At 46.0% G+C, this 24,757-nt stretch overlaps 1 protein-coding gene across 2 annotated transcripts in view; it reads left to right on the top strand.

Annotated features, from left to right (window-relative positions):
* Positions 1–24,757, top strand: part of TPC1 (two-pore channel 1) — a 274,779-nt gene that overhangs the window by 11,628 nt on the left and 238,394 nt on the right. For both annotated transcript variants that reach the window (XM_087372597.1, XM_087372596.1), the window contains exons 5-7: positions 138–233; positions 11,985–12,118; positions 12,439–12,496. In XM_087372597.1, the coding sequence (XP_087228723.1) occupies positions 138–233; positions 11,985–12,118; positions 12,439–12,496 (288 nt within the window). The remainder of the gene's footprint in view (positions 1–137; positions 234–11,984; positions 12,119–12,438; positions 12,497–24,757) is intronic.

Here is a 24,757-nt window from a genome sequence, read left to right as displayed (position 1 = left end):
TATCATACATGATGTACTGGAATTGTTTTCAGAAGGAGATTTTTTGGTGCTTTCAAATTTGCTATGCTTCCTTTCGCTAATTTGAACATGTGCTTTACTTTTCTTTTTCCTCTTTTGGCGGGATGTATGCATCATAGGTGGTAACTTGGGTAGTTCTTGTGGTTCATACTCTCTTTCCTATCACGTATTTGGGGACTAGAAAGTTCTGGAAGAGTCGAATCAACTTACTCAAGGTATGTGCTTCAAAGTGCCACTTTTTCATACTCGATATTGCTGTCCAACAGTGTTTAAGCAATTCCATTGCATCTTTGATGTCAGCCTCAAATGCTGTTACTGCCTTCGAAATATACAGTTTCAATTACTGTTAGTCATTTTCTGTGGTTAATAGTAGTTTCTTATAGTAGATATACTGGAAATTCAGTTTGAGCGTGATTATAACTAATTTATTTCATTTGTTGATTCACAACATTAAACGATTACAACATTCATATCTGATTTGGAGGTTTTCAAAGCTCCAGAATCTATAGATATATAGCATTGGATTTTATGCTAGAGGATAGTCAATTAAGTTGGATTCATGGCACTGGGTGATTTAAAATTACAGGTGAATTTCTCTCGCAGAAATAATGATTTGAATATCTGTGCATGGAAGGAGAAAGGTAAAATTACAAAATTCCTGCTAGGCATGGTGGCCACAAGGGAATGTGAGGAGGAGCCAACGTGGATTTCTCGACAGGAAAGGAGAGCTCAAGGCCAATGCCACTTTTTTTTTTTTTTTTTTGGGGGGGGGGGGGGGAGATGGAAAGGATGTGTCAGGCTTCCATTAATTTCGATCTCAACACAATAAGAGACTGGTTATAGAACAGACAGGCCTGGCTCAGTGCACATGAGCAGCAGCTGGCCTGCCTCTTGCAGGTCAGCCAATCCATAGATTGCTCAGCGGTAGACTGACCTGGTCTGCCAGATCGGCTGACATGGAGGGGTTCCCTGCCTTTAAAAGCAGCCCCTCAGACCCTTTTCGCTACATCTCCTTCTCCAACAATCCCAGCAGTTTTTTTTTGCCAGAGAAAGCAGTACTGGGGCTTCCTTTGCAGCCTTGAGGACAGATCTGCAGCAGCCTAGATTAGGGAACACAGTAAATAGTAAGGCTTCCTCCTGTGGGCAACAGTTCCAGCTCATGGGGTTAGGGCACTGCAGGAGGCATCCATCAAACTGCAGTTTCCATCTTCTGCCACATTGGGCCAGAAGTAAAGTGAATATTCTCGTCGGAGGGGGGTTATTTCAATCCAATGCTGTATCGTGGGTTATTTTTTGCATTGTCTTCAGTTTCTTTCTCGTTCAGTATTTGTCTTTCAATTACGCTCATGCTTCTGCACTTAGACATGACCCTCTTGGTCGTAATTAAAACCTGTGAGGCAACTTTTTGCTTGTGAGCATGCATCTATCCATCTCCATAAGAGTTCTATTCTTCTGCTCAGCTTTGCCATTTTGCTGAGGGGTGAGCCTCATTGTAAGCTGGTGTGTGATGCCTTTCTCTTTCAAATAAGCCTCAAATTTATGAGATATATACTCCCTCCCTCTTTTTGTGCGTAGTATTCGCACCTTGAGTCCTGTTTCATTCTCAACCTTTGCCACAAAGTGTCAAAAATGCTTAAACACATCTAATTTTTTCTTTAAACCGTAGACCCAAGTGTAGTTTGAGTAGTCATCAATAAGTGTGACATAATACACATAACCACCCAATGCAGGAGTCCTCATGGGACCGCAGACATAACTATGTATGAGCTGTAATTTCTGAAAAGCTCTTACTGCACCATCCTTTTTGACAGGAAACCTGTGCGTCTTCCCAAGTATGCACCCTTCGCATGCATGAGGGGGAGGTGACTCCAAGAGAGGCAAAGCATCAACCGTAGCATGTTTGTGAAGTGTCATCAAGCTGCCATAACTCATATGCCCATATCTGGCATGCCATAACTCCGCATTCTGCATAGCAACAGTGGGAGTAGAAAGTGCAAGTGCATGATCTGGTCTTTTCTAAAAAACCTCAAGATGAAAAAGACCATGAAACAACATGCCAAATAGTCTCAAGGCATAATCGTCCTGCACACTTGTCATCTTCAAAGACGATTTGAAATCCTCTTGTATTGAGAGAGAACACTAAAAGAAATTTTTTCTTGATTCCAGGCATATAAAGCACATCATGAATTCTGAAATTTGTGCCATCTGTGGCTGTAAGCACAATCTCACCAATGCTACGAACTGAATAAGAAGAATCATTTGCACAAGACACCCTTTTTCCGATGCAGAGAATCAAACAAACACTTCCTGGAAGTGATATGCTTGGTGGCAGCACTATCAAAATACCAATTATTCAATGTCTCATTGACATTGAAAGTGCATGCATCCTTAGAAGGGTCATAACTGCAAGTCAAAAAAGCATAGGAGTCATTCACAGATGTGGCTGTAGTATTCGAAGCAGCTGCCTGAAAATCAGAAATGCAAGTAAAAAAGGCACAGTCTTCTTCCACTAAGTTGGCTGAAGCATCACCACTATCATGTGCATGAGGATCTGAATCTGTGACAGCCATGCTTGAATCCTTTTTCTTTTCTTTGGCAATTCTTTTCTTGCATTCTCCTATGTAGTGACTCGGCTTCTTGCAATAATGACAAATGCCCTTTTTCTTGGGCTTCTCTGTATCATTCTTAGCCTTGTGAGAAGGCTGTCCAGAATCAGCTTTATGCTGATGTGTAGGCTGATTTGCATGTTGCTTATGCTGCCTCTTCCCTTTGGGCTTGAATTTCAAAAGCATGGGATGCTCACTAGCCCGTGAAGCCATGTTCTTCCTGGTTTGCTCTTCCTACAACAAAAGTACTATCAGCTCGTGAAAAGTGAGAGGGTTGCCACCCCCCCTCAATGACAAATTCATTGAGGTGCGTAATCCGAGATATGACTCAGGATGAGAATTCAGAGTAGTAGTTATCATCTCTGAATCAGGAATAATCTCATCTATTTTCAACAATTGCTCTCTCAAGTCCTAAAGCTCCGTGAGGTGATCAGACATTGAGTCACCCTCATCCATGTGAGTATGTGAGAACTCTCACTTCAGGAAAGAGACTTTGGCATCATTGTGGGCTGCAAACATACTTTCCAAAATATCCCATGTTGCCTTTGAGGTCTTGCATGACCGAATGTGCGGGATAATAAACCTTTTGATAGAAAGAGAAATTATTGAAAGTGCTTGTGCATCACGTGAATCCCACCTTTTCTGTTCCTGTGTGGAAGGCACAACTGCAGCAGCCACTGCACCTAGCACTTGTCCTGCACCCTGAGCTTGTCCTCTACCCCTTCCTGCACCTTGTTGAGGAGGAGTGGCAGGTACAACCACATTCTCTGGCCATGTCTCATCCCCAATGACATAATCCCACAAATGTTTGCCAACTAAAAGATTACGTACCATAAAACTCCATATAGAGTAATTGGTACCATCCAACTTATCCTCCTGTGTGAAGACGCCAAACACTTGATTGGGATTGTTCTAAGCCGTAACTTCTGAAGAAAACAAAATGGTGCAAATGTGACAAGAAATATCCCTTTGTGGGATTTATAGGTGCACAACACAAAGATAAAGATGCAAGCTGTCCAGAATGTCATCAAATGCCCAAAAAGTGCCAAAATAACACTGCAAAAATGGCAATTGTCTGCAATGTCACTCCATGTGAGTCCAAAACTGCTTGCAAGATCTCGTTCTCGAGGATTGAGCTGCTCCTCTCCCCGTGAGCTTTTAGCTCTCTATCCATGGTGGGATTGCAGTGAACCTTTGGAGGTCCAAGTTCGGAGCCGACCCTACTTACCCTCGTTGCCTCTCTGCTTCGGAGACTATTCAGCATTGTTTATGGGATTGCAGACATGCGTGGATGATTTGGATGGGGGTAGCCAGGATTTTCAGTCACTTTGCCCACTCCCCATTCTTTATGACATGGGGCTCGGTGGCTTGGCTTTCTCTTATAGGGCCTCAGGTATTCTATGAGAGACTTGACTCCTCTCGGGCCATTTCGTTGGATGTGGTACCACACCTTCCTTTTACAGATGTACATGCCTCTGTGGATACTTCTTGGGAGATTTTAGCGAGCATAGCATCCTGGCATATCTGGAGAGCCAGATGCACAGAGGCTATGGAGGGTACTCAGGTTCATCCCTTGCACACTTTGGCTAGTATCTGGACAGACACTGTACATACTTTGATGGCTGTATGGATGAGTATGCAAGGAGACTCCCGTGCAGCCTTAGCTAGGAGGCTGGCTTTGTAGATTCGAAAAAGGAGAGTGAGAGCAAATCACACACTGTATTGAAAAGATAAGAAACAACATACAAGACTAAGGTTTTGTCTAAGTGACGAAACCTTATCGTAACCACTAACTGTAGTTAGGGGGGGAAACCTCTAATGAGGGAAAAGTGCCCCTAACCCACTTGTTGGTCATACATTGGTCATTGCCATGAATTATGGCGATAATTCCAACAGAGAGAAGAGTGGATCGAGTGGAGACGACGTTGAGCGATTGAGCCAAAGACACAAGGACCATGCACGAGCAGAGAGTGACCAGAGCACGTACGATGGAGGTTCAGCCTATCTCCGTTCTCCACAGTAGGGACCGTCCAAGCCAAGGTGTCACTCTTGATATGGCCCATTGGATACAAAGATCACAGAGACCACATCCCCTAACCCCAGGGAGAGATGACTCAACAAACACAAATATGAGACATCTTTGCATCCCATCAGATAGCCACTATGGCACCTGGATATGTATTTTGAGCACTAGGTTTGAGTGTTTGAGTTTTGAGATTATTAGCATAGAAATCAACAAGGGCCTTAGCGAGCCCTTTGCCTCTATGAGTTATGTTTTGGTTGTTCTTTGTCTCACAGGCCCGTGAGGCCTCCTAAAGATGTTAATCTCTCTGTGTCTCTCTCTCTCTCATTTCTTTTTCTCACCTTTTGCTATTGAAAAGCTTAGTAAGCGCTGGGTTTACACCAAGAGATTTCAGAATCTTTCAAAACCCAATGGGAGTTTATGCTTGGGTGCTGATGAGAACATAAGCGTAGCTTTGCTTATTGAGCTATCTTTTTTAAAAATTTTCTCATTTACTCATAATTTTGTTTAAATTTGCTTGCACAATCCCTTCTTTCCTTTGTTCTTTCACTTGTTTTACAAAGATCTTAATTTCCAAGACTAGATATATTCTAGTCTTATGAAGGTATATTTCTCTTTTGAGGGTGCGTATGCCCCCATAGCTACCTTATCAAATATGTGTGTTGAGTTAGTATGCTTGTTAAGTCTCTTTTTCCTTTTGTTTTTCTTTCTTTACCTTCTTCTTCAATGACTTTTACCCTTGTGTTATGTTCTCACCCTCCTTTCTTGTTTATTTAGTTGATGCTTTGTCCAGTTTGGCAGAGTTTTTATTTGGAAGTGTGTTGTTTTTCTGGGGTGCTAAGCTTTTCTTGTTTGCTTCCTCCTCATCCTTTGCTTATTTTTTGTTTCCTGTCTCTCTTCTTGTTCTTCTTTGGGGTTTATTGGGTTCTTCATGGTGGCTCCTTCTTGGACCAAGGGCTTCTTGTGCAATTTCTTGCAAGGTTCTTGGTGCGAGAGGGACTAAAGGGATTCTAACAAGAAGTCTTGAGCACTTGAGTGCATGCTGTTATCGATGATATCTTAAGTGTATTGAGAAGCCTCTTTAGCGTCCCACTTCTATGTGACAGCCTTGCTAAAAAAGAGGGGGGCTGGTCCGCCCTGCCTTTTTTGACCTTGAATCATCCACTCTTAGTTGGGCCTAGTCTCAAACACCATCCTAAATGCTGAAATTTTAAACAGATGAGGTACACTCTATTGACTCTTCCACCCATTGTTTTGCTTCTTGATATGTGAGAAAGTCATATAGGATATATTTGATTTCTTAGCTATAGGGATAGATTTAATTTCTTAGCTAGATTGAATTTGAATAAACTTCATGATTTTGGGAAATTGGGAAAGGTTCTATCAGATGGTCTAAATTTAAGCCGATATTGGTTAGTGCGCATTATACAAATAACAATTAAGGATCCTCAATAAATTAAGACGTCTTAGGGAAAATTGAAGATGCAAGACATGGAACGGAATGGAAAGGAAAAGCAATACTAGGAAAGCATAATGGAAATGAAATAATGCGAGAAAGAAATATACAACTAAGCAAAGTACTTACATGATCAAGAAAGGCATGAGGCTTGATGAAAATGACAATGAAAGTACAATGCCTTTATAGGATAGGCACACACACTCTAAGTGTCAAATGTATATGGGATAAGTCCCATAGTGACACATGGCACTCTAGGATATAAAGTAGTATAGTACTACTCTAGAACACACTAAAAGTCACTCAAATTGACTCCATTTCCTAACACCCCCCCATGGAGGAAAGGTGAGGGACTACTGGAATGGAACCAAGAACAAAACATGACAATGATGGTCATCAAAACTGTGCATGCCGGTCTTGAACTAGACATGGCTCCCACACAATCTCAGAGGCAAGTGAACATGGCTCAGAGGCTAGTGAGCATAACATAGAAATCTCATCTAGCATGGCTCAGAGGCTAATCATGCATGGATGCATGATCAACTTAGAGGTCTAGGAGACCAATGCACCAACAAATAGACTTATCAAAGCAAAAAACACATGGCTCCCACAGTACATCCTGACCTAGCTCCAAAGACTAATGAGAAACATGAAGCCACACACCAAAAATATAAAAGAAATACATCATTTTAGGAGGACTATCCGAGGTAGAGGACCTTTATTGACTCAACACACATGATTTATTGCATTCATTTTTGGGAAACACCCCCAGGGCAGAGTACCCAAATATATTATGCTTTAGAAAGCAAAATCATGATCTCCATCATCCTCTAGATGCGGGAGACAGACTGTAAGAGCATGATCCTGTGTCTGGCGGGTCATCTTTGTCTGCATCATCACTAGTAGCGGATGCCACCCAACTGGCATGATCCTTCGATTGTTGTTGAGCAAGCTTCTGGTAACACCTGTCCTCCATATGACCGAGCTTGTTGCAGTAAGTGCACTTGAATGGCTTGAATGTCTTTCCTCGTGCTGGTGGAGTCGATGGCCTAGGTCTCCATTTGCTGGTGGAGGCAAGTGCCTATGTAGTATCCGCTGAATAGGATGGAGATTCTTTGTTGCGGTGATCCTTTTCAAGCAAAAGAGACACCATATCTTCGAATGTAGTTGATGCAATGCGAAGTACTTCAAGGGCATTCTCAAAGCGAGAAATCCCTTCCATACTTGTCATCAGGAGAGCCATTTTGTCCTCGTCATCCGGGCAACACTTCAAATTGGAGAGTTGTTGAACTAAAGATTGAATTTTTGCTATATGGGCATTCAAAGTATCAGACTCTTCCATTTTCAGCTTATAAAATTGAAGAAATACCTTGGAGTTGGTGATCTTGTTACCAAATATATTCTCGGGGCGTGTCCAAATCTCCTTTGCCTTGGACTTGAAGTCGATGTGATGAATCAATGAATCATCTAGGCAAAGCCCAATGATTGCGATGGCCCTCGAATTGTGTTGCTTCCAAATCTTTTGTGTTTGAAGCTCCGTTGATGTCTCAAGTGCTTCATCATCTTCGATGGCATCCCAAACATTCTCCTTCATGAGGAGTTGCACTTTTGTTTGTCATGTGGGAAATCCGTCCCCCTTAAATTTGTCCACAAGGAGAGAGTTGGTGGAAAGCGAACCCATAAAGCTGGCACCTAGGAGAGAGAAGAGTGATGGATAGAATGAAGGGTACAAGGGAGCTGAGGGAGAAATGGAGGGCTGAGGAAGAAATGGCAGGCAGAATGGAGATGTAGGAGAGGAAGAAATGGCGGACAGAATACGGGCACCAACTTGCGGGCAGCAGCTCCAAGAGAATGTCAGGTAGAAGGAGCAAATGGCGGGCTGGAGCAGAGGTCAACGATGAAGAGGATGGACAGCTCCACATTGAGCTGGCTGCATCATGCTTGGGCTGTCAAATCATTGAGCTTCAGAACAAAATTCACGTGTGAAAACAAATTTCGTCACTTCTTGCAAGGGCTGTAACTTCTCACAGAAAACTCAGATTGCAATGATGTAAAAACGAAATTTGTAGTACTCAAGGTCCTCTACAACTTTGCTGAAGACACAAAACCGTGATTCTGCTTCTAGATCTGAATAGAAGCATCACATCGTCCGCAAGTCACAGAAAGATGTAGCTGAAGGAAGGAGAAGAGAGGTGGCAGAACATGGCGTGGAGAAGAGAGCTCTAGATGGAATTGGAGAAGCCATTCCTCCAAGTGGAATGAGGGAGAGAGGCTTCAATGTCCTCAATCTCTCACCTAAACCTCTTGGAAGATAGCCTAGCTCTGATACCATATGAAGATGCAAGACATGGAATGGAATGGAAAGGAAAAGAAAGAAAGAAAGAAAGAAAGTATTAAAGTCTTCGAAAGACCGATGGGTCTATGAGACTGTGAAAATCTTGATACAACGAGCTGTGGTAGTGGAGCTACTAAATGAGCGTCCATACCAATGCAAAATGCAAAATGCCAAAAATGCAGAATGGCAGTACTAAGTCCTAAGTACAACATAGTGATGTCGGTGGTCGACTGTATATCAATCTCAGCATCATCATCAATATCATCATCATCCCCAGCAACAACAAGATATCAGGATGGATGAGGCAGTGGAGGCATGAAGTCGGCAATAGAGTGCTGTCGGCCACTCAGAGGTGCGGTCTTGGCACGTCTCTTGGTTGTAGCTCTACGTCTAACCAGGGCTACTGTGACCCCCGTCGGTCGGGCTCCAACTCTAAACAAGGAGGGGATGTCTCCAAGTGTGATCTGTGTGTCGACCCTCTGTCTGAGCTGTCGGGTCACGGGTTCCGGGTCACGGTCATGTCGAGGCCTCGTCTCATTGGGATCCATGTGATCTAGCTGAAAGAACTCCGTGATAGAGCTCTGAGAGGGATCAACCGAGGAAGAAGTCTGCTCCTGTCTCCGTGCTCGGAGTATCCTCTCGCGGTGTCTAAGTGCCTCATGAATGAAACCTGCTAAACACCGCTGGTCTGGGTAGGAGAGGAAATGGGCTACAATCCCATAACTATCTCTGAAGAGGCAGTGGAAACGTCCTCGGATCTGCAAGACTAGGAAAGCATAATGGAAATGAAATAATGCGAGAAAGAAATATACAACTAAGCAAAGTACTTACATGATTAAGAAAGGCATGAGGCTTGATGAAAATGACAATGAAAGTACAATGCCTTTATAGGATAGGCACACACACTCTAAGTGTCAAATGTATATGGGATAAGTCCCATAGTGACACATGGCACTCTAGGATATAAAGTAGTATAGTACTACTCTAGAACACACTAAAAGTCACTCAAATTGACTCCATTTCCTAACAAAAACAACTTTGCAGCCCTCAACCCCTCACTCCTATTAATACCACCCAAATAATCTGTATTATGTACAATATTTGTAGTAGTAGTAGTAGTATGCTTTATGTAGGTCGGACTTATTGTACTGCTTTCATCCATTTTGAAGAGCATGTTGGGAAAGCTCGTAAAAAGGATTATTTGATTGGAGATTTGAAACCCTTATATGTGGCAATGGAGAAATCTGGTTTTGAATCTCTTTTGAGCATATAGAAGGGGAATTTGCTAAATTTGAGAAAAAAATCTAGTCTCGTTTTTTGGATGCATACTTCACATATCTTCTTTCCTAGAGGTTCTAATCTAGAAGGGAAGTTATCATGAGTCAAAAGAATCCCATGGTTTGGAGAACTCATCCAAGGACTAAGAACATTTCTCCTTTTTATTGTAATTCAAATCAAGTGTAGAAGCCAAAAGTGATTCTTGTTACCTCTCCCCATTCCCCTAATGATGATACTAGAAACGTTGAATCTACTTTTAGACTGATGTATCATGTTTCTTATGAGACTATAATAGAAGGTTATATTTCTTGGATTGACTTATGTTTTTGGATAGATTTTCTATTAAGGCTTTTGAAAGATATAGTAAGGTTTGATTTTAAACTTCTATATACTTTAGGAAAGCTGTTAGAAAGTGCGCAATCATGAGTGAGTTGCCTGAGGTGCAAGGAGATATCGACACATGGCAAATATGTGAAGGGCATAATCCAATAGGCAAAATGGGTGCCCAAATATCAAGGCATATAAAGCATTGAGTGATAGGGACCTCATTACCATTTAAGGGGTGAGGTCCTTGGAGTGGCTAGGTGGCTGAGGGTTGGGGTACCCTCAGTACATGGCTCCACCATTCAAACCACATGTCGAATTTTCAACGTCTTCAGGGATCCAAGGTCTATAATGACATTGGAAATCGATAGTTTTATATTGTTATTCCAAACTAAGGGTTCCCTTGGTTTGCATCCACGTAGTGGTATCTCTCTCTCTCTTCAAACGATTATATATCCTTGCATAAATTCCAGCAAAAATTCATGATTTCTTATGTGGACAAATGCTCTAATAAAGTTTCCTTCACTTGTAAATTTTTTTATTTGCAATCTTTTCTAGAAGAGGTTAACTCTGTGGAAAACGTATGCTAGTTGTTCTATACCTCAAAAGGATTTGATTTTGACACATCAAAACTTTTTAAGTCTTTTGGGTTCATCTGTAACCCAAGTCTGCCTTATCTTTGTGTGCAACTTGGAGGTTTTATGAAAAGTCTAAGAAACCTAGTGGCTTGTAAGAATTCTACAATCATTGTCTCAAAGTGGTCAAGCATTGCTTCAAAGCCATGTTACCCGTTGTCCATGAACTTTGCAGAAACCTATATAGAGAGGCTGATGTTTCAGTAGATTTAAGTTAGATTTTGAATGATTTGGTGACAGCTATATCATCATAAAGTTTTTTGGCTCCTCTTGGAGTGTGGAAGAGAAGTCAATTTTTCTTGAAACATTTGATTTTACTACACTCTAAATTATACATGAAAAGGAAGACCTCAATTATAGATATGAGAAAGACAGATGCATATTTTAAAAGTTGAAAAATCAGCCTAGCATTTTTTTTTGGTCAGATGAAATGTAAAATCAAGAGCTTGATTTATAAAAGAAAAGGTGCACAAACTAGATGCTGAAAATGTCCTTTGTTGGTTAAACCTTCTTCTAGACGATTTATTCATAACTCTAGGAGACTCTTTATTCCAACAAAGCATTGGTAAATCAAATGTTAAATAGAAACAGACCTATAATTTAGGCTTAGAAGATATTCATAACTCTTTCTCTAATGAGGTGTAATACAAAGAGTGGACATGCTGTCAAAAGCCCAAGCATGAAAAACAAGAAAATCGACAAGATGCAACCAGGGGTGAGCAAAGCTGATCTTGATCACAAACATTATCAAGATACTACTGATTTGGTGGAGCATTATGTCACCTCATGCCATATTCTATTATGGAAGAAGATGCCAAAATCCCCCACATGCTGTGCTGTCTGTCACAGCATGGGAGGTATCTCTACATCTGTCCCATGGACTCAGATCGGTGCCTTTTATCTCCATCCTAATCTGACATCCTCAAACAACATACCTGCCTCATGCGCACCAAGTTCTCCAGACTGACAAATTTCTTGTGCTTTGGAAGTCTATGTAGGCTAGTGCGTCGACTCTAAAAATAGTTATCTATTGTCATTGTGAAGGGCATTAACTTGATGTTGCTTGCCAGGGAACATTTCTATAAATTTAATGCATAGGGCAGGTAAACAGGAAAGACATGCAAGGAACTTAATACAGAAGGATAAACAGAAATCAATAGAGTTGTGTACGCATTGGCAACTCTTTTTAGTTTCACCATTTCTCATTGGATAAAGAAGCATCATAAAGGTCAACTGTTTTTTAGATTAATCTTGTTAAGTATTATTGGATTGAAAAGTTTGTGATTCGCTTGTCTGGAAATTTTTACAGGTGTGTTTGGTGACAGTTTTAACTATAGACATTTTGGTTTACGCTCTTTATGCGATACCTTCTGGACCAATTGACTATCTTCCTTTTCGATTAGCTCCATACCTTAGGGTCGTTATCCTCATCCTTGATGTCAGGTAACATAATTCTTACTCAGCATATCTTATTTAACACTGTAGTGGAACAACTAAACAGATGAGGGGGCTTTCGGGTTGTTAATACCTAGGAATGGTTTTTAAAACAGTTATTTGCATGCATGGCTATTGCTAAAATCTGTTGTAATCTTTAGGGAGTAGGATACTATAGAAATGTGTACTATCTTATTTTCTAAGAAGGTAACCATCTTGGTATATGTCAGATTTTCAAATATGGAGACTAGCTCCTATAATGTACCATGAAACAGTCTAAACATTTGTGGAGTTCCTCCCCTATATAATGGACCTTTCATTATGTGCAGGACGCTCAGGGAATGTGTGAAGACAGTGGCAGTATTAACCCGAGTGCTGGACATTGTGGTAAACTTGACTTACATGAACAGTGAAACACGTTTTGCTAGAATACTCATTTGTGCTGTCAGGAGAATTTCTAATGACTCTGAAAAGATGCTTCAGACTGGATTTACTAAAATTATACAAAAGAGTCTATTGTCGAAACTTCTCCTTGGCAGCTGGCTCCTTTTGCTTCATTTCCCATCCTTTTCTCCCTCCCTAATCCATTTACTCTTCCCTGCCTCCCATTTGCAGTTTGTGCAGCTCATAGGCTGCACCTTCTCCAATTCATCCCCCCATTTCTGTCCCTTCCCCTTCCTGACTCCAATTCCCATTTTCTTCCATCCTGCCCTGTTCTTGCAGCCCTTCACTGTCATTCTACTTTGGACCCCTTCATCATTTTTTATCCCTCTATCCCTGCCCTGCGCTTGTATCCCGACCATCTTGTTTTTTGCGATCTTAACTGCACTTGTTCTGTTTTCTACTTTTCGTTTCAGCCCTTCTTTTATCTTGTTTTCTTTTATCATCTCCCTCCCTACCTGTTTTCTATTTTGCCCATCCTTCATTTGTTGTTCTCTATGCTTTCCCTGGATCATCTTGTCATTTCTTCTTCTAGGGGCATTCCCAAGTGAAGGGTCTTTAATAGGCATCGTCTCTTCAACACCTGAATCTTCCACCTCAATGCCATATTTCTTCAAAACTTGCACCAATGGAGGATAAGGGAACTCTGAGCGGTAATGCCCTTTTTGATTGAAACCATGACAAGTTATCCTCGCCTTGTCATGTTTTGTCTGTGAAGCCTTGACTTTCAGATCCACTAATTCCACACGAAGCTCAATGATTTGTACCAAATCAGGAATTGAAGAAAGATCAGTAGCAGAGGGGGATACATGCTGGGGAAGGGGGAGAGACTGCCTGAATGTCTCAAGGCAGAGCCACCTTGGCCCTTGATGCATGGAGAGGAGGGGGAATGAATGACCAATCTTCGAACATTCTGACTAACTTCATAGCAATTACCTTTGCATGCTCCATGGTGTTCGTGTCCTTCCATTTCAACTTGAGACAAAACATGTGCTGCACCTAACGCCATGTGACTCAACACATACTGAGTCATTCTGGAAATGAATCTCTCATTCCCAGGCTGCAAAGCAATTAGGCCATCTAGGAGCACGGCTGCTCAATCCACATATTGACCTGCTGGCTCCCCTTCTTCTTGCCTCAACTTTGCAACCAGCAGGTGAACATTCTCGGGCTTCTCACCTCTGTCAAAATACTCGACCAGTGCTGAAGCAAATGTGGCCAACTATATCGGACAACATCCGTTTGCTTCTCATACAAAACCTTTGCATGACGACCTTCCAAGAATGTGGGAAGAACCAGCAACCATCTATCCTCCGTGAGGAAATTAAGAGACACATATTGGCACTTGAAAGCAACAAGGTATTCTTGTAGGTTTTAATCCATGCAGCTCCCCCCTCGCAGCTCCTCCCTCACTGGCTGCCTCCGCCACTCTGCCCTTGCAGCTCCACCCTCCTTCTCTTGGATCTCTGCTCCGCCTGCACAGCTCCCCCCTTGCCGGCTGCCTCCACTCGCTCCACGCAGCCCCGCCACACCCCCACTCCCACTTCCTCCTGTGCCGCTCCCGCTCGCCCACCTCCCGGGCTGTCTGCTCCTATCGCCCCGGGCTGTCCGCTCCTGCTCACCCCCCTCCGCTCCTGCTCGCTCCGCCCCTGCCTTGGCTGCTCTGCCACACCCCCCGGCCCCCCCCACAGCTAACCTAACCCGTGCATCAAGCCTACCCCCCCCGGAAGCTAACCTACCCCACCCCCCCACCCCCCAAAAAAAAAGCTAACCTCCCCCCCCCATGCCCCTCTCCCCCCATGCTGCTGTTGCTGCCTTTTGTGCAGCAGCCCCCCACCCTGCCTCTTCATTGACCCCCCCTCAGGTGTGCCATGGAGGGGGTCCTCGAGCTCCCGCTTCTGCTCCCGTTCCCACCTCTGCCCCTGCACTAGAACCAGTACAAAGAAAACATCGAGAAGTTCGTCCAAGAGAAATGGGAAAGGGAGAACAAGATAAAGAGACGGAAAAAACCAAGAAGGACAACCAAAAAAAAACCAGCAAACACAACTGAAACGTGACAATCAAAGCGGACTTGGGGTTGACAACAAAGCAAAGGTAGGATCCACCTCAGCCCTCAGCTTCAGCTTCAGTCTCTGCCTCTACCTTTACTTCAGCCCCCGCTACATCCTCATCCTTAGCTTCAGCCCCAGTTTCAGCTATAGCCCCTACATCCACAACTACAGTTACTGCCAACGGCATACCTGTGACATCGACCTCCTCGGGGTTGTTACAGATTTCATCCCTCCCTCCCTCTCCCGTTACAGGTCTCTCACCGATTATGACACCTACTTCGGAGGTGTCATACACTGCTCCGCATTACGCCTCAATCTTTCTATCCCCTCTCCCTCTCAGTCAGCCTGTGCTCCCATACCCCGTTGGGATCGCCTCATCCATGCCAATGTCATCTCCATATTTTACACAGCTCACCTAGTCACCACCTATCTTCCGACCCCATCCCCAGACTTTCATGACACATCCCTTTCAGTCTCAGCTAGGACACGGACGGGTTGACTCACTAGAGGCTTGGGAGATCTTGCTTATGGAGGTACACAGTATCCGAGAGCACGAGATGGAGCTAACACGCTTTGCACAGGAGCAAATCCGCTTCAGCCAGGAGTAGAGACGTGCCATACAGGAGCAGGCTCGGGCCATTCGGGACCAGGCTGATCTCATTCACAGACTCAGACATGATATCTCGCAGCTCCGGCAGGAGGTCACCGCTACCATACACAATCCCATGGAGCACTCGAGTTGTTGAGGCATAGATTGCGAGCATGCAATCTATAATTTAGGAGACTTCCAGATGGGTCGACGTGGCCAAATAGGAATCTGATGGAGCAGCAGCAGAGAGCCAGTAAGGCTCTCAACATCAGAGTACATGGGATCCCACGCACCGAGGCTACACCGATGACAGATGCGACATCCTTTGTGGCCACTACGCTGGGTGTAGCTGAGCACATGATCAAGAGGGCGTGACGAGTGGGGAGAGACCCCAACCGAGAGCAGCCCCTGATCATATGGTTTCACGATGCTCAAGCACGAATCTTGGCTTTACGACGCAGGTCAATTCAGCGAGATCAATAAGCGATCTCCATGGATGAGGACCTCACTCCCCTAAAGGTTGAGAGGCGCTCCCTGTTGGAGCAGCGGGATCAGGCCGGTAAGGATGGGAAGTGCGCAGTAGTACAAGATGGACGACTTCTTACAGGCCCCCGTCGGTCATCAGCCCCCCCTCCCACATAGGGAGGTGGGGTCTATGAGACTCAGATCTCCGAGACCCTATCCTACACCGTTTGGAACTGTAATGGTACCTTATGGTCAGAACTAGGGAACTTCTCGGAATCCTATACAGGTCGCGACATAGTCTTCTATAAAGAGACACATCAGAGTCGAGAGCCCTACTTTTTTTTTTTGCGCAAAAAGTAGTGCTAGTTATATTACTTGAAAGCGAGAGTACAAGAAGGTCTGAAGGCCAACGGGCTGTAATCACAAAACGGATTCAGCCCGAGAAGTCAAAAAGCTAAATACAAGCCTCCTAGGGCATAATCATCGGAGAGTGGACAAACAGCCACGGTGGAGGGGCGTAATGCCACTGAAGACTCTGAGTGGAGTGCTGGAAGAATAGCTCCCGGTGGTCCCAGTCACGAAGGAAACGTCGTCTCTTTTCCTTCCCTGCCCGGGATTCTCCCTGAATTTGATCCCACTGACCCTTGAGCGTGTGAATGATCGTGCTCCAGATATCTGCGAGGGTCTGGGTGGTAGAAGAAGTCTGAGCTCCTACAGTCTGCGATCACGGCCTCTCTGCTCTGTAGGCGACTGTCATCAGTGATGGAGAAGAAATGTACCGAAGAATCCGAGAAGAGGCCTGCCACCACCAAAGGAATGCCTTGTGGAGTGAACTGTCCTAGCCACCTCTCATCTCCCGGGAAGAGCTGTCCGGTGCCTACGGCAATCCTCCAACATGCAGGGATGGCAGCATCAATCTCCGCTCGCCGAGCCTGGATCCCATGTGCCATACCTACTGCTGCTGCCAGCTCACTTGGGCTCATCATACTGTAGACGTCCCTCCAAACCCGGAACGAGCGTGCGGGCCATAGTTAGGGGAAACAGAAACGGGGAAACGGGGAACGGAAACGGAAACGGAAACGTTTCGGGATTTCTGGGAGGGCTGAAACGGGGAAACGCCACGTCAGCAAGGGAGGGGAGTAGATGATGATGGAGGGCTGAAGCAGGCTGCAGGAGAGAAAGGAGAGGAAAGGAGTGAATGGGGCTGAAGGAGGGCTGGAAAACCTTGAGGATGGAGAGAGTATGAGGCTGAAGGAGCCTGGAGACCAAAATCAAAAGCAAAAAGACAAAATGTGATTTTGGAGACCTAGCAGCCTGTGTTGTCTGAAACAGCACGTTTCAGGGCTCTGAAACGTGTTTCAGACTGGCTGAAACGTTTCAGCCAGCCGTTTCAGGGTCCTGAAACGTTTCAGACCCTGAAACGCGTTTCAAAAACGGGGCTTCTCTGAAACGGCGTTTCAGGCCTGGCTGGGCTCTGAAACGCGTTTCAGCATAACTGTGGTGCGGGCCCATGCCCCCAGAGTGCCCAAGGGATATGGGATCTCTCTCCAAGCTGACGACCTGTATCATCTGTCACCTGGCTGCTCCAGATCAAGGGCTGTCTGTCTGTCTCCTCTCGGCAGCTAGGGGGAACCTGAGAAAGGTTGTGTCGCAGCTCTCTCCATACCGAGATGAGGCTACGGAGGAAAGGGGAACGGGGTTGAGTCAAAGGAGCTGAAGTGAAGATCCATCTAATGGAAGGCTGCCAAACACCCCCTCTCTGGGGAGTACACCCACTGAGACCATGCTGTAGCAAGAGCTTCCACGTCTGTCCTCCTGGGGTCAGACCGCGAATGACTAGCTTGCCAAGAAGTGCCTGACTCTGCAACTCTGGATCTATAATGCCAAGGCCGCCCATTGCCTGGGGAAGAATGACCGTCTGCCAGGCGACCCTAGCTCTGGTGGTGCCGGAACCGTCTGAACCTGACCATAGGAAGTTCCGCACCAATCTCCTCAGCTGGGCTACACAAGACCTCGAAAAACACCAGCAAGAGGCCACATACCAAGCAGTGGCAAGAAGGACCTGGTTGACCACAAGGGACCTGCCTGCCAAGGAAAGCCGAGCCGTGCTCTAGAAAGAAAGCTTCCGTCGTATGGAGGCTAGGACCGGCAAGAACTGCTGAGCCGGTGTGATGTCCAGGCCTACCTAGAATCCCAGGTAACGTGTTGTCTGTCCTCTAGGGATCCAGCGAAACCCCAAGAAAATACCCCACTGTGAGCTGGCTCCCGGATCTGTAAGAAAACCAACTGACTTATGCCAGTTGATTTTCGCCCCAGCCGCAAGGCAAAAAATCTCTAGGGATAGTCTCACTCGCTCCAGTGACTCGACATCATCCTGCACATATAGAGCTATGTCGTCTGCATACTCGGAGTCCAATAACTCGGCATCCTCTCAAATAGGGAGACGCATCCCGCGAAGACCAGTGGTACGAGCTCGAAGGAAGTGTGTCATGGCCTCCGCAAAAAATAGGAAAAGGTAAGGCGCTAATGGACAACCCTGTCGCACCGAGCGCTCGAGTGTGAATCTCTCCCCCATCCTGCCGCTAATGATAACCTGACTGGAGGCCGATCTATAAAGGCTAGCAATACCTCTGATCCACTCGTCCGGGAAACCGAACCGAGCGAGTGTACCTTCCAAGAAGGACCAGTCTACCCTGTCGTACGCCTTCTCAAAGTCGAGAAGGAGTATGGCAAGGTGCTGGCCACTGTGCTGGGCCCATTCCATCACCTCTGAGAAAGTGAAGATGTTGTCCAAGATGCTGCGATCTTGGACAAAACCAGTCTGAGTGTCATGAATCAAGTCGTGTAGCAGGGGGCGGATGCGACTGCTGATCATCTTGGCAAGGATTTTGTAGGCGGTCAGAAGGAGGGTGATTGGGCGCCACTGTCTGATCTCCTGGCGGTCCCCCCCTTTGGGGATGAGGCAAATCAGGCCTGTCGCAAGGCTCTTTGGCATCTGCCCACTGGAGAAGATGTGCTGGAAGGCTGCGAGCAAGGGTCAGTGGATTTGCTCCCAAAATGTGGTGAAGAAAGCTCTAGAGAGGCCATCCTCACCTGGGCATTTCTGCCCATCAATAGCACTCACCGCATCCTGCAACTCCGCAACAGTGAAAGGAGCGAGAAGGGTGTCGCTCATGCTGGGCTGCACGAGTCTCGGTATACACCTCCACACCTCCTCTCTGCAAATGTGGCCACGAGGGTCTGGGGGCTCCTACTGGAATAATGATTTGTAGAAGTCTGTCGCCAAGTCCCGGACCTCATCTGGATCTGTCCTGACACTACCATCCTGCGTCCTAAGGGAACGGATCTGCTCCCCTGCTGACCTCTGTCCATGAGTCCTAAAGAACTCGCTGCACATCCTGTCGCCTTTCCTAGCCCAGAAGGACTTGGAAGCATGAAATGAAAACTCTGATCGACGCTAGGTAATCTCCTCTAGCATGGCTTGGGCCCGAACCTCTTGCTGTCTGAGCTCCTCAAAGCCAGGAGAGGACTGCTGCATCCTCTGAATCGAGGCGAGATCACGTCTGAGACCCCTCTCCCGTGCCCAACACCGCTGTCTGACCTGAATCGCCTCCTGTTGGCAAATGCGGCTAGACTCAGCAAGCGCTTGAGCTACCTGTGCTGCCAAATCCCTGGTGGGGTCCCACTCCTGCTCCCAAAGGTCCACTATCCTGCTGTGAACCGTTGCTCTGGTGTAGATGGAATCTGGGATCCGGCATGAGCGTGGAGGTGAGGACTGAGAGGCCGAGTCCAGGACTAGGATGACTGGGGCATGGTCTGAAAGTGTCGTCCCTGGAACCACTCCTGGCTCTCCTCCTCTGCCAAGCGCCCAATCACTAACATAAAAACGGTCCAGCCGCTCCAGGAGTCTGCCTCCCTCCCTCCCTCCTGTAGCCCCAAGAGAAGTCCAGACTCCCAGGCCATCTGCGAAAGGATGGCTCCCTCCAGCTGTCCCGACCTCCACTGCAAAGAGGAAGGAGTCCCAGTCGAGAGCCCTACTACTAGTAGTCAGCGGATATACATGGGAGTCTGCCTTCAGAGATGAGACTAGGGACACAGGGGGAGTACGAGGGTCAGGAGAAGCAGCAGTTCTTTACGGATCCATCCTTTTGGGGACCATTTCAGTAGAGCAGAGTGATGCACATTCCAGGTTTCTTTGGATCCGGATCTGACACATGGACAGCCGGGTTTTGTTTATTGCAGTATGCTATTTCCCTCCTGAGACCTCCCACTTTGCTAGAGATATCTGAGATGTGACTGAGACATCTCCATTTGCAGCCCTCTATCAGTCCATTGTTGACTTCTCGAGCTGTGGAGAAGTTCTCCTAGTTGGGGACTTCAACGGGAGGATAGGCGCCTGCCAGGTACCACTCCTTGATTTCAGGGATGATTCCATTCTATTGCCAGACATCGACCTTGAGAGTGCAGGTATGCTACGGGTTTCGGCTGACAGACGAGGGCCGGTCACATCTTATGGGGTAGGCCCTTTTGGATCTTAGTAGGATGCATGATCTCATTATCTATAATGGTCTTGACAGATGGACCGCCTCGGGTGGTCTCACATGCTTCCCACATGGGGGAGGCTCTAGCATTTTTTATTACATCATGGGATCCCCTGCCTTCACATCTCGCATCATTGATTTTACTGTAGCATCTCTCCCCCTAGCAGCTGATCATACCTACTTATTCTTTAGTATTTCCACTCTCTGTTGCACAGCATCTTCCACCCCACTGGTTTCTTACCCCACCTATCATGACATACGCTTTGACCATGATCACTCACCTATTTACTTGGGCCATTTGTACATACTTCTCGCTTATATTGACTTCATACCCCTATTAGAGGATCGCGCTGCCATGATCACCCGCTCACTACATGAGGTTGCGCTTCACGCTTTACCTTACATCACTATTAGAGGATCGTGCTACCATGATCACCCGCTCACTACATGAGGCTGCGCTTCACGCTTTACCTCACACCACTCGCTCCACCCGTCCACCACCACCCGGGACCATACATTGTAATAGTTGGTACGATGACGAGTGTAAGGCTTTACGCCGTCAGCTCAGATTCAAAGCCAAAAATAATCTTCTGAGCGAACCAGAGACGCTATGCGAGTATCGTCGACGACTGGTACGTAGGAAGAAACCAGATTTCGTTTGCCGGAACGAGGAGGAACTACTGAACATTTTGTTTAGTAACAAAAGGACTTTTGGCGGAGATTTTAAGAGGGACGGTCCCCCTCACCTCTCACTGACACCGAGGTTTGGCATAATTATGCACACGCTATATGACATCCCAAATCAGCTAGTCCCTCACCTCTCACATATACCATGCCCCACTTCCTACACGCTCTTCACTAAGGGGGGATTGAAGGATGCTGTAATGAACCTTCATAATGGCCGAGCAAAGGATCATGAGGGGCTATGCACTGAGTTTATTGCATATGAGATTAATCTCCTAGCCCCGATCTTAGAAAAGCTCTTTAATGAAGCGGTTTGCTTGGGGTTTCCACGCACCTAGACCATTAACACTATTTCACCCATCCACAACACAGGGGATCCCATGAGCCGGAGAACTACATGACCATTATGATTGGACATGTCATGTCCAAGATTTATGCATCAGTGCTTGATTTCGAGATCGGTCGATTTGCAGAGTGTCGACGACTTAGAGCAGCAGGACATGATGGATTGCGGTGCGATCATGGGACCATGGATCATATTCTCATGCTCAGGTGTACCATCGAGGAGGCGAGGGCACAGAAGCAGAGGGTTTACTATTGCTTTGTGGATTCCACAAAGCATTTGATACGGTCCTGAGAGCCTGCCGCCTCCGGTGCCTACATGATTTGAGTTATGGCCAGGAGATCATTTGGGCTGTCATGACACTTTACGAGAGAGTCTCAGGTAGAGTCCGAGTAGGGTCAAGGTGGACAAACGAGATCATGAGCACCATTGGGGTCAAACAAGGGTGTCCTTTATCACCTACCCTGTTTGGCCTCTACATTGACGAGCTCAAGACAGTGATGCGGACACAGGGAGGGGATGGATGCTCTCTTGCTTGCACTTTGATTCAGATATTGCTGTATGCAGATGACGTGGCACTTTTGTCTTCCTTAGCAGAGGAGCTCCACAGACACCTTGACACACTACAGTCTTTTTGTGAGTCTCATGATTTGAAGGTCAACCGTGGTAAAACCACGGTTATGGTCTTCAATACATCTTGAGCCGTCATGCACCAGGAGTAGTTCACATTTGATGGGTCACTTGTTGAGATAGTTTCATCATACACGTATCTGGGAGTAGTCTTCTCCGGACCCATCTTCACTATGAGACCCGGTATATAGGCCTGTGTTATGCTCTAGTCGAGATAGCATGACCTCGGATAGATCGGTGGGCATTTTCTCTTAGATGACCAACTTTTGTAATAATTAATGTGCGTAATTAAATGGTCAAGAGAAGTAACTGCCAAGGTCCTAGGTGAGGGCGTAATGGCATTGACTAGATAGTTCTAATAGGGCTAGGGCCTAGGTGCATCTAAATGTGCAAATTGCCAAGGGGCAATTGTTTTAAAAGGAACTCCAAGAGAGGGGTGAAAAAGGATGCATCTAAGTAAGGGCCTAAAATGTGACATGTGGCCAGGAACTATCTAGGGAGATGTGGGTCTCAGGGATAAGGATGAAAAAAAATAACGAAGAAATGTACGTAATATGACGAATCTTATCCTGAGAGTTTGGCTGGGTGGAAATATGAGGTGCCATCGCCCGTGACTGCACTAGCGTAGGAATTGACGATGTGAAGGGTATAACAGCCTGCCTGGGTAGGGAATACGCTCCATTGGCCAAACTAGAGAGACAATGCTTCTGCTCGCACTTTCAGGATCCATGGACCAAGGGGTTGCTTTTTGACTCCTTGGTCCGCCGAGCGGGGATGTATGGGTGTCCTTGTTGGGGGCAAAACTTATCGAATACAAAGTGGACTCGTGTGGAGCGGCTACAGGTTCTCATGCTATAGCTAGACGTTGCATTTCGGGTCATCTTGTATCTGCACCGAGTCAAGCAGTACGGGGATTACACTTCTGGGCACAACAAACTACCTTGGCTAGCTTTGTGCTCCTCTATGGCACTTTCAGTAGGGGGGAACCAAAGATGCTGGTATGTACGCACTGAGAGATGGTTTGAGCGACTAGGGCTCCACATGGATAGACTCCCTTCCTTCCAGTACAGGATGGATGCTTCATTTTCTCCCCTCCTTTTACACGAGGTTAGCGAGGTAATCCGTGAGGATCTCTTGCAGCTACACACATTCCAGACCTGGTTGGGACCGAGCGAGCTTCCAATGAAGCTCAGCTTCTATAGAGATCACTGCTTGCACATCATAGAGGAGGATTTCATCGACCCACCAGGATATACGTAGATCCACCTACCCCACTCATTGAGGATCTCTATTGGGCAGTTCCGAGTCTCTTTTTTTAAAAAAAAAGTGAAAACTTTGATTGATTATATTTCAAGAATAGTCACCTCAGATCCCTCTTATTTTCTTTCCAATTCCAGGTCTCTCCACATAGACTTCGTATTGAGAGTGGTAGAGCAGAGGGCATACCCATGGAGAGGCGCATATGCACATTATGTGACATGCTGGAGGTTGAGACAGAGGAGCACTTCATCTTCAGGTGCCCTGTTTACTATGAGATCCGAGGATGTTTCTACTGCCTCTTTAGAGATAGTTTTGGGGTTTGTCCGAGTTCATCTCCTACCTAGACTAGAGATGTTTGGTGGGCTTCATCCATGAGGTAGTCAGGCACCGTGAGAGGATACTTCGATCATGGAGACAAGAGCCGACTTCTTCCTCAGCAGATCCTTCTCAAAGCTCTATCATGGAGTTCTTCTGCCAGATCACATGGACACCCACAAGACGAGGCTTTGACATGATCGCAATCCAGAGCCAGTTACCCGACTGCTTAGACAGAGGGTTGACACACGGATTACACTTAGAGACATCCCCTCTTTGTTCAGAGTTGGAGCCCGACCGACAGGGGTTACTGTGGCCCTTGTTATACGCATAGCTATGACTAGGAGATGTCATAGAGCCGCACCCGTGAGCAGCCGACAATACTCTATAGTCGATTTCATGCCTCCATTGTCTCATCCACTGTGATGTCCTCATGGCAATGATGATGATGATGTTGATTTGTAGTCGACCACTGGCATGACTATGTTATACTTAGTACTATCATTTTGCATTTTTGCATTCTACATTCTACACTGGAAGCAATCTTTCTATTTCTTCAGGATTTCCAAAGCCTCATCCAAAAGCATCTCTGTAAGTCAACTGAAACCTGATAGCCCTCCCAATGAGGAGCTTTGGAAGGTCCCAAAACCTCTACAATTGATCTGGAGCTTTCTGGCATTACTAACCATGTAACCAAAGAAAGGAAGACTCCTCTCTTTGTTCTCTGCAACAATCCATTCCCACTCTCCAGAGTCCCACTGAAGATACTTTATAGGGACTCCTCCATAGAGCCACAACCTCCATGAACCCGACGTTGAAGCATGATATGATCATCTGATAAATTAGGGTCCATTGTAAGGACCCTAACTCTAGGAACCTCGTCAGACCTGATCGACTCTGCAATTGTCGAGGGCAAACCAAGGACGAGGGGGATCTGAGTGACAATACCAAAGTACTCTCCAACCAACCAGAGTAATCGATGGTAAACCTGTGGGAGACCGAGAAAACGGACAAAAACAGAAAACCCCTTCTTGGCCTCCTCCACTGGGTCAAAGCCCAACATGAAAGGGACGAAAAAAATCTTTCTATTTCCCAAGTGCAAATACCCCAGCTTTGAGCACAACGCTCGCAGCCTCCGGTGAATCAAAAACAGCCTGGAAGAAACCTAACCCTAATAAGCAAACATCTTTGAGTTGAGGGGTGAGATCTGAAGGTGGCGCCACAAGTATCTAGTCTCTGGCTTGTGATCTGGAAGGGTGAGACCCATAGATGCATGTGACCAACGTGGTAGAACTTTCAAGCCCTACATCTTTCTTGAGCTGCAACTAC

The sequence above is a fragment of the Dipteris shenzhenensis genome, chromosome 3, assembly GCF_047967505.1.
Source record: "Dipteris shenzhenensis isolate YYH24624 ecotype China chromosome 3, Dip_SZ_1.0, whole genome shotgun sequence".
Lineage (NCBI taxonomy): Eukaryota > Viridiplantae > Streptophyta > Polypodiopsida > Gleicheniales > Dipteridaceae > Dipteris > Dipteris shenzhenensis.
Note: the sequence above shows the minus strand (reverse complement) of the source record. Positions and strands in the feature narration are given on the sequence as shown.